The following is a 10,835-nucleotide window of genomic DNA, read 5'->3' as shown; positions in this document are numbered from 1 at the left end:
TAATGAGGGGCTTTTATCCCCTGCTTTTAATTATAGAAGATTTAAATTAATTAATTCGAAGACAATCTTTACCGGCGATTTTAGAAGAATTTTGCAAAAAAAATTTGAGTAAATAAGTTCTATCGAAAATACCTAATGTAATTAAGATTGTATTTCGTTAGTTTATTCCTAATATGTAGGAGTCTTGTCTGAATGTGACATGTGTCGTGCTTGCATTGTGACACTTGGCTAATGAGAGGCTTTTATCCCCTGCTTTTGATCATAGAAGATTGTGATTGCGCCTTATAAATCGCATGAGCTCTTACGACTTATAAATCGCATGAGCTCTTACGACTTATAAATCGCATGAGCGTACTGCGACTTACACTTTTCTCAATTTCCGCTGCTAGAAAGTCTAATTTCAACAGCTCTTGTCTTTATACCTTTCGCTTATGCCCTCGAAGGGATAGAAGAGACGAATCGAAGAAGAGAGCAAAATGAGCGGAGCGCAAGCAATGAAGAGAATCCCACGCATCAAATTTCCACAGAGGCACTCTAAGCCTTCTGGTATTTCATCATCCATATATCCTCTATTTCTACTCGTTCGCCCGTGTATTTTTTTCTCTGTATTTAGGAATATTTTGATGGATTCTTCAGTTCCGGTATTCGGTTTTGGCTTACGTTTTAGAGCAGTATCGTATAGATTTTACCCGATCTCAACTAGTTTGGGATTGAAGCAAAGTTGATTAATTGATTTCTTTTGTTTACTCATGGTTGTATGCTGTTTCAATTAAATGATATATCTCTGAAAGAAATTGTTGGCTAGGAAGGAGGGGGATTCGGGATGGTGGTTTAGGATCCCTAATTTAGTTTGCTTCGAAACTAGAATTTGTCTATAATTCTAGAAAAATACTAAAAATTGAGGTCTCAGGTTGAAATCAAAATGAAAACACACAATACCACGTTATTCCTCCCCCCTCTGCCTAAGCCTTGGTGGACAAAGATGTCCGGTGACTGTGCTGGTGGGAGGTAGCAGATACCCGGTAGAATAGTCAAGGTGCCTGCAAGCTGGCCCCAACACCATCGTTGTCCAAAATGAAAAAAATAAACTGGAAATTAAGACCAATTGCGAGTAGTTTTAAAAATAAGAAGCATCTTTCTTTCTCTTTCATTCATTCACTTTCTTACGAGCAAATGTGGAAGAAGATGAATTCGTTGCTCAAGTTCTAAATATCTATTATTGGGGTGATCTTGCTAAATCACTCCGCTCTTATTGCCTAGAAATTATGTGAGTTTTTTTTTAAAACAAAAATCTGGACATAAACTCTAATTGCTCTACTGTTAGAGGAAGAAGAATTGACTACTTTGCCCAAGCCATCAATAAGCTATGCCGTGTCTCACAACCAGCAGATGATAGTCAAACTTTGGCTTTCATTAACAAACCCGACTTGGATGAAATAGAACATAGGCTATGCTCATTTGGAGCAAATTGGAGTTACGAGACATCTGGAGACAAGGTATGCGTAAAAGGAAAGAATTTATGTACATGGGAATACCTTCCCTCAGTTTAAGAAGTGGCAGGCTGATTCCAAATACTAATATCTCAAAATCATACTTGGACAGAGTGGCTCTGTTGTATGCCATCTGTTCAAGGATGCATCTAGATGTTTGTAACGTTATCAATGCTTATATCAGGATGTGTAGGTTTGAACCTAATGTGGGGAGTTTGTGGTTTCCGTCAACCATAAAATTCGGCTGGCCAGGGAAGTTGGGTGAATCCAAATCCAAAATCTATGACCCATTAACAAGATAATTAACAAACATTTCTGGTAAAAAATTGCAAAACCTCATGGCCCAAAAATAAGAGAAGGAGAGGAGGACCTACGTTTGAGAAACAGGAGACAACAACCACCTGCCTATTCTGGAGGAATGAGACAACTTATGGAACTTTTGGCAGGAAAGTTTGATGCCACCAAAACAAAATTTAAAAACTGAAGGACGATGTGGTTGCCAAAATCTAGGGACTAGAGGAGAGGTTGATGAGAAGCTAGATAGAATTGAAAATATTCAAATGCAATAAATGATCTACAACTTCACTTTGGTTTGGGGCCCCATAAACTTCACACAAAGAATGGTTTAGTCGTCGAATTACACTGAGCAATGAGAAATGCCAAAAAATGTTTTCTTAAACTTGATAGAAAAACTGTTTTCTCGAAAGCTGCGCAAAGGTACACTTTTTAGTGCTATGTTGTTGAGTACAAAGGCTGTCATGTTGGAAACAATTAATAAGATTCATTATAGTGATGCTTTTATTATGGAAAGTCTCATTGATCTAGTCTTTGCTCATCAGTGTTCTGTATCACTTAGTTCTTTTGACTTCATATTCATAGTTTCGTCTTAGCTGTAGCTGAGATATGGCCCTTGAATGCTGATGGAGATTAATGGCTGTTAGTAAGTTGGGTGAAACTTGTAGGGGTACTCACTTACGCTGGCCTTTAACTATCTGCATATCCTCCTACAAACCTGCCCTGTGCTATATCTACGAGTGCCTCTTAATCAACTGCAGCTCTGGTGGTGCTTTACTTGCCTCACCTTAGATAACATCATTCACCAATTTAGGCAGGATTGTCAAAATTCACCAATTTGCGTGTAGTCCAAGAAGTTGTAGTAAACAATTTCACGTCCTATGGTGAATTCACAGGTTGCTGGTAGTTTTAGTTTGTGCTCTTGCACCACAAATAATCACCATTGTTTCTTGTACCAGAATGCTGATCATTGGTCTTAGTCTAATAGCCTCCTTTGCACATTGAGGACTTCTCCCAGTAAAATGAGCAGAAGATCAAGTTTGCTATTTGCTCTCACCAAACTTTTACATGTATTATGTAATGGTATGTGTGGCTGAAGCTCAATATCCTCCTTTGGACATTGAGGCTTCTCCTCATGCACTAAACAAAAAATCAGGGTTGTATTTTGCCTCATCAAATATGCATTTGCGCTACGATTTGAAAATACAACTCCTAATATATACCCAAAAAATGCTAGGTAATTTCTTCCTATTTGTTTAAGTCTTAGCTGACAGTGTTACATGGTACCTGTGCTGGTGCCTTGTGAATTACTTGAGGTGCGCGCAAGATGTCTCGGATCAACATTACCCCCAAAACCCCAAAAAAAAAAACTGATATGTATTAGTTTTTTTTCTTTGAAAACCAAGAAATCCAGGAGTAGAGCATGGTTCGAAACTGGGTGGATAATGGGTCAGCCCCTCTACCCTTCTCCACATAAATACCAGGCTTTTGTCTGCTGTTGGGTTCGAACCCATGACATGCGCCTAATCCACGCATCACAGGTTGCGTGCCTACTACTGTAGCAAAGCTTTGGGGTCTCTGATATGTATTATTCTTTCTGCATGGGTTATCTTTCTCATGTATATCTTTCTCACTCTAGTGGCCCTCAATGATCCTGGTTTTAAAATCTAGATTGTTACTGCTATTTTTGCCCTATCACTGTTGGTTGTGCATTATCTGGCTAAGAAGAATTGGGGTAAGGTGATTAGGAAGGATATGGTTTTGCTCCAGCTTATCGAGGACATGACCCTCGATAGAAAGGTGTGGAGGTTGAAAATTAGGGTGGTGGGTTGATAGACAGTCTAGAGTTTGCCTTGTCTTACTAGTAGTAGTTGTACTAGTCGGGTACCTTCCTATTCCTAGTCCCTTGTTTATATACGATATGTCAGTATTAGCCGTGAGAGTGGCACTATTCTTGTTATTTCATTTTCGTGGATCTCTGTCATTATTCGTAGTATTATTTGTTTACACTGTCTTATTACATTGTTGTTGCTATTGTTTCTATATTGCTCCATTTGTTTTACGTTCTTGAGCAGAGGGTCTTTCGGAAACAACCTCTCTACCTTCATAGGTAGGTGTAAGGTCTGCGTACACACTACCCTTCCCAGACCCCACTTGTGGGATTTCACTGGGTTGTTGTTGTTGTTGTTGTTGTATTATTGCTGCCATTTTTGCCCTATCACTGATGGCTGTGCATTATCTTGCTAATAGTTCAATAAAGCCTCATTTGTTTTTTTTAAAGATTAAGACGTCTGAATCTGAATATCAAGATGTGCTTTAAGATTAAGATATCTGAATCTGAATACACATCTGAATATATTAAGATGTGTATCAAGATTTGAATACTAAATGATTAAGGCTGTTTGTTTTTTAACATCTGAATGTATAAAATTTATCTTTATTTGAAAATTAATAAACACAAAATTCAAATAAAATACTATTTAATCTGATATTCTATCAATATTATATATATATATTTTTAAAATATGATAGTTAGTGGTGGTGATGGCTAACGGTGGTGCTTGTGAATGTCGACTAGAGGCGGTAGTTGGTGGTGGTTCTGGGTAGCAGTTAGTGGTGATTGGTAGTGATAGCGATTATGGTTGAGGATAGTGGTGGTGGGTGGCAATAATTAATAATGGTAGGTGGCGACGGTGGTGGTAGTTGTGATTGAGGAAGGTGGTGGTAGTTTATAATGGTGGGCAGTGTTGGCTATGGTTGTTGATGGTGATGGGGTGATTAGTTTAGGTGAATGAATTTGTGGTTGTGGTTGAGAATGATGGTGGTGGGTGTAGTGAAGATGGTGGGTGGTGGTTGTCGATAATGGTGGCGGCTATAATTGAGTATGGTAGTAATGGTGGTGGTGGTGGTGGCGGCGGTGGTTGAGTATGGTGGTAGTAGGTGGCATGGTGATAGTTGATAATGGTAGGCGGTGACGACAATTAATAATGAATGTGGATGATAGCATCTTAATGAAATGAAGTCTTTGTTGTGGATCTTAATCATACAGACCTATTCTCTTAATCATACAGACCTATTCAGACCCATTAAGTGGTTGTGAAGTTAAAAAAAAAACACGCTTAATGATCAAGATCTTCATGATTAAGATTCAGACTTTAAAAACAAACGTACTTAATGTCTGAGATCTGAATGATTAAGATTCAGACCTCCATTAAGTGCAAACAAATGAGGCCTGAGTATATTTCAAGGTCATACCAAGACAAAAATAGAGAATGAAAAAAGAAAGTGAAACGTTAAATGTAATCCTTGAAGTTACTAAGTCAATAACTAATCAATTATTATGCTGAAACCAACAAGTAGAACTCGTATATGTAAGGGCATCTGTTTGAAGGTAACATTTGATGCTAACACAAATATTTTTACCATAGTGACAATTGGACTGGTGATTTCTGCACAATCCAATCTGGCTAAGGTCCATTGTGGGTTTAAAATTGATAGTATTTACCTAATCCTCCAGCATCTCATGAATATGTAGCCTGAAAAGTAGGTTGGTTGTGTCCCCACATGGTTTGGAAGAGTGTTGATCAATCCCTGAATCTCTCTATTATTTTCTAAAGCAAATTAAATTGTTAGTCCAAGGCAGGAAAATGTTTGTCTTATAGGCTTGCAAGTTCAGAGAACTGCAATCTTTCGTTTCTTCTGAAACAACAACTGAAGCTTATTGTAATTTATTTGATCCAAGAACATAGTCCAGCCCGTTCAATACAATCAGACTCTGCTTTATCCTGTTGTAGCAAAATTCCTAATGCACCACTGCTAGCTGCCTGTCTAGAAGTCTAATGGTGTAACTGACTGCTACAACCCATTGTGGTAGTGTTCAATCATATCCCTTTGTTCCTCTTTCTGTTCGATTGTTTTAATCCTGGGGTAGCAACTGTTTTTATTCTTTTTCATGCTGCCTAAGTCCTTTGCTCTTCATTGCTCATGCTTGTTGTAACTAATATCTTATTTTAGCCTTTTCAATTAAATGATGCATAATGAACTTGTTTTTTTCCCTCTTGGAATTATTTTCTATCATCACAGGAACAGGAAAAGTAGGTGCCAGTTGTGGATCTTGTTTGTTAACGATAGAGAATGGGTTATATAATGCTTTTAGCTTTTATCTGGATAATATGCTTGATTGCTTGTACACTTTCTTGATCTAAAAGTGAAGGTTCTTTTTGTTCTGCAGGTTCCACATCCCAGAATTCCCAACATCAGAAAACTTCAGCAGCTGAAGAAGCTCCTCGAACATTTTTCTCAAGGTCCCCATCTAGCATGTCTGCTGCAGGGAAGGCTTCTGACCAACCCAAAAGAACACCCGTGTCTCAGGAGGAAATTGATTCCATTTTGGTACATATCAACTGTTAATAAATAGTTTTGAACTTTCTGACATTCATATATTGGCAATTTACGTTTAATACAAAGCTCTTTATGGAGTAATTTTTAGGTGTTGGACAAAAAATAGTTGTATGTAAAATCCCAAATTTGGAGTGAGAAACAAAATGAACTTTCAAACATGATCGGAAAAACAAGCATGATCGGAAAAACAAAATCACCTTTGTCTGAATTGTAGTATTTGCCATTTTTCTTTTGCCTTTCAATTCAGTAAATTCAACTGTCTAATTATTTTTCTTTGCAGTTGGGTGGCTGCATCTGATTTCAGGCAAATTACCTTCAATGAGACGACACAGTTCACTACTTCTGGCTTATGTTCAGTGACTTGGTGACTACCTTTTTGCGTTTATGTTTTAACTGTTGTACTTCTTGGAACCAGTGACCCTTTTCAGCAACAAATGTTTTTGATTAATGATTGTTAATAATTTGTTATGAATGGAATGGGAAAACCTGGCTTGCTCAACTATCTTGTTGCATTGATAGGCTTTTATAAAGGATTCTCTACCATCTGATTATAGAGTTTGCAGAAATTTTCAGATAAGGTGGTCATATGATTCTACAAGGCACTTGCACTAATATTTGCACATGCCTGGACGAAGAAGAGGAATCAAGCCCGCACATGAAGAAAATTGAATTAAATAATTAAGGACACTTGTACTAGTTTCGAATTGTCATCCCGGTCCCTATACTCCATAAAGTTTCATCCAAACACCTCAACTTGATCAAAATAAAACTTTTAAACCCTTCTGACTACTGATCGAGCTTATGTGGCATTGATATGGCTGAAGTGGACAAAATGAGTGATTTACACGCACATTCGGTGCGTGAGTTGATGATTTTTCTTTATTAAAAAATAAAATTAAAAAAATACTAGCATAATTCCCCTCCACACTTCTCTTTTCTTCTTCATATCTACCCTCCCCCTTCGTTCTGCCACCCCACCCCCTTCTCTTCTTCTTCTTCTTCAGATCCCCTCCCCCTTTGTTCTCTTCCCCCCTCCACCCCCTTCTATTCTTCTTCTTCTTCTTTAGATCCCCGCCCTTCCCCTTTTTCTTCATCTTTCTTCATCCCTTCTTCCATTAGATTTTATCCTTGGTGTGTATTTCTTCTTCTATCATGTTATCTTCCCCTTCTCTATGACTCCTTCATTTTTTTCGGTGGTCTAAACTTTCAAATTTTTTCACAACCCTTCCAAATTGGGGTAGAGGAATAAGTCAAAATTCAAAAGAATTAATTCTCTCCTCATGTATTTTTCAAGAGGATTTTTCATCGATAGATAGCTTTCTTTAAAAGAGGAGTGAAGGAGGTGGTGGTACTCATGGTGGAAGCCATGACAGGTGGGTTATTCTTTTAAGAAGGTTGAGTGGGTGATTTGAAGAAGGGATGAGGGGGTTTTCTTTAATTTTTTGCTTTTTTTATTTTATTTTTTTTTATTTTTTTATTTATGAAATTAAAATTTTGTTAAGAAATATTATTTTGGCATAGAATCTGATGTGGATGCTGATTCGTCAAGCAAGTGAGCATCACACCTATCCGAAGGGGTTTAAAAGTCTTGTTTTGATTAAGTTGAGGTGTCTGGATGAAACTTTATGGAGTGTAGAGACCGGAATGACAATCCGAAACTAGTACAAGCGTCTCCTAGGCTATTCGACCAATAATTAATCTATGATTGCAGAATTGAACATATTAAACACCAGCATTTCTTTCTCGAGTGTATCTTCTGGGAAAATCCCAGATGCAGGATTTCCTTGACTACCTTTAGCAGCCGTAGATGAATATGATTCATTGGAGACTGACTTCTGTCATTCCTGTTGGAGGCCTTGTTCTCCATTACAGAGTCCTCTGCCTCTTAGTATCTCATATAGATTTGAATCTTGCAGTCGGTGTAGTTGAAGTTGAAGATGGAAATGTTGATGGTTTTGTTTGTAGATTAAAGTTTCAGCTTGCAAGTTGACGTTCGTTTATGAAATTGAAATGAAATTTTGAACTTGAATAAACTTTTCCATAACTTCAAATCTTTTCAAACTTCAACTTCAAATATTAAGAAGAGGTGGTGGAATTGAAGGCTTGGGAGAGCTGAAAGGAAGAGGAATGCAACCATAATTTCTCAAGAGATGTGCTTTAGGTAAAAATAGCACGGGCTAGTCAGTTTTTTGGACTGGTCATTCAAAAATAGTCAGCGTTTGCGAAGTCATTGAAAAATAGCTACTATTTTGCTGCAACACGGAAAGTTCCAACATAATATATTGGAGATCGGTGCACCTGTGTATGGACTTCCAACACGCGGAAAGTTCTAGTATAATATACTGGATCGGTATATTATATTGGAACTCCAGTATATTATACTGGGATTCCAGTATATTATATTGGAGTATTTTTCCAGATTTTGAATAGTGTTTTTGTTCAGATTTATCTTTACATGAAAAATAACTAAATTTGATTACTTTTGAAATTGTGGTTATTTTTGAATGATCGCTTGTAAATTTGGCTATTTTTGAATTTCTCCCGTGCTTTAGAGCATGCCCCGGAGGGGAAGTGCAGTAACGGAAGGAAGTGATTCTGTCCTTATGCTAACCACAAATCTAGTGTTTGATATTTTTGAACATCCGATGTTTGGTGCGCCCTTTGATATTTGATAAATTTGAATTCACATAAGGAACTCAGACTTTGGGGTTAAATGCTTCCTAACAATTCTATTTTCAGGGCTTAATCACGAGATCTCTTACCACCCTCATCACGTGGTAGTATACTATGTGGAGTATTTATCTATGTGCAATTTGAACTAGATGTCCTTATTTTCATTTTTTTTGAGTTAAAGAAAAAACTTTTACTCACAACGCATCAACTAGATAAATATATGATGTGTATCAAATTTTTTTAATTTATAAACTTCTTCACTTAATCATAATTAATGTACATTTTGCGCATAGCTATTGATGATTGACTAATATCTTATTCTAAACGATTCTTTTATGTTCAAAAATTATTATATGTTCGAGAATTATTACACTAAATTATACTTCTACTATTAGATAGAAGTAATAACAAAGCAGCCTAGAACCAAAATAAAGTATAATTCAACTTGAAGAATCAAAGTAACGCGATTTTTTTTTTACCTCTAGGCATGCGCTACGTCCTAAGCTAACGGATGTCTGGTCAAGTTTAACCGGTGTAGCGCATGCCTACCATGCATTGGACTAATTGCCTAGGGCGAGTCCTCAACTTACAGTAATCTTCACAGTAACAAATATAGCATTTTATGGAATGCATTGAATTGAATTGAATTTTGTGACGCATGCGACATAACTAATCTAAAATATAAAGCTAAAGAAGAGAGAAAATGGAGAGAAGTTGAAGATGATAGGCATTGGATTCATTGGGGGTGTTGTAAGGATGGACAAATATGTGCTATATCCCGTCAAACTTGACTAGACGCCCGTTAGGCTGAGACGTTTATCCAATCCAAGCATGCGCTATAGGTAAAAAGGTTCCTTTTTTTTCTGCCCCCGTTTGTCATAGTTTTTGCTAAGTTTTTTCCAAATTTATTTTGGCAAAACATGTTTGTTTATAGATTTTATTCATGTTTTGGTAGATTTTGAAAACAAAAATTTCAAATCCCAAAACTAGCTCTAGACCTGTTTTTGGCCCAAAATATTACTGTTGGATTTTTTAACAATTTCAAAAATTACCTTAAACTTTTATTTTTTTACAATAAAGCCCACCATCTATTATGACCCAACTAATCAACCGGCTAATTACTATCATTTTTTTGGACTGATGGATCTTGTAATATTATTGCAATTTGATAAATTATAGTGGGCGATAATTGTGTTATTAGCAATTAATATTAAAATAACCGGTTATGATTTTAGGATAGTGCATTATGTAGTTCATTATAAAAATAATAATTTTGTGCCAAACTTATCTAAGTTCAGGACTATGGTTTGTGATAATGATAATGAATGACATCGATGAAGGTTCTGCATATACATGATTAGCAAGTTTGTTTGCTTGGTATTGTTGGGTATTTTTAATAGCTTTTAGAATTTATGAGTATAAGTCACATTTCATTTTTTTTAAAAATAAGTAAAATATATTTTGAAAAATTATATCCAAACAGATTTTCATCTTCAAACCAATTCACCAAAATCAGATTCTTTTTGAAAATTTTGGGAATCTGAACCTCAAAAAATCAATAGTAATTTCAATTTGTTGACTAAATAGAGAAACAACAACAACACAACAACAACTATCCAGTATAATTCCACAAGTGGGGTCTGGGGCGGGTAATATGTACGCAGACCTTACCCCTACCCCGAAGGGTAGAGAGGCTGTTTCCAGGAGACCCTCAGCTCAAAAAAAGCAATAAGAGACGATATATTAGTACCATAAAAATGCATAATAAAATAACAGAGTAGATATAATGAAATTACCAACAATTCCTGCAAAACAAAATTAAATACAGATTCTGCTGTAGATATAAACAGGTCAGGTCATCACGTGTCAATAGAAATTCAACTGTAGATATAAACTTCCCTTCAGGGTATTTCCGTCATTACACACTCCAATAAAAATCACATTTTACTTTCCCAGCAAACAAACCGTCGCCTCCAA

At 36.5% G+C, this 10,835-nt stretch overlaps 1 protein-coding gene across 1 annotated transcript; it reads left to right on the top strand.

The window, feature by feature from the left end:
• Window positions 1-317: 317 nt before the first annotated feature.
• Window positions 318-6,684, top strand: LOC107816397 (uncharacterized). Its single transcript, XM_016642111.2, has 3 exons — window positions 318-546; window positions 6,016-6,176; window positions 6,466-6,684. The coding sequence occupies exons 1-3, from the start codon at window positions 477-479 to the stop codon at window positions 6,481-6,483; spliced, it is 249 nt and encodes an 82-aa protein (XP_016497597.1). The 5' UTR covers window positions 318-476; the 3' UTR covers window positions 6,484-6,684.
• Window positions 6,685-10,835: the final 4,151 nt, after the last annotated feature.

This window comes from Nicotiana tabacum, chromosome 5 (assembly GCF_000715075.1).
Source record: "Nicotiana tabacum cultivar K326 chromosome 5, ASM71507v2, whole genome shotgun sequence".
Taxonomy (NCBI): domain Eukaryota; kingdom Viridiplantae; phylum Streptophyta; class Magnoliopsida; order Solanales; family Solanaceae; genus Nicotiana; species Nicotiana tabacum.
Note: the sequence above shows the minus strand (reverse complement) of the source record. Positions and strands in the feature narration are given on the sequence as shown.

Bases quoted from the DNA above. Each gene is read 5' to 3' on its own strand.
- LOC107816397 (XM_016642111.2), top strand. From the start codon at position 477: ATGAGCGGAGCGCAAGCAATGAAGAGAATCCCACGCATCAAATTTCCA. The intron at 547-6,015 runs GTATTTCATCAT...TTTGTTCTGCAG, and splicing joins GAGGCACTCTAAGCCTTCTG to GTTCCACATCCCAGAATTCC.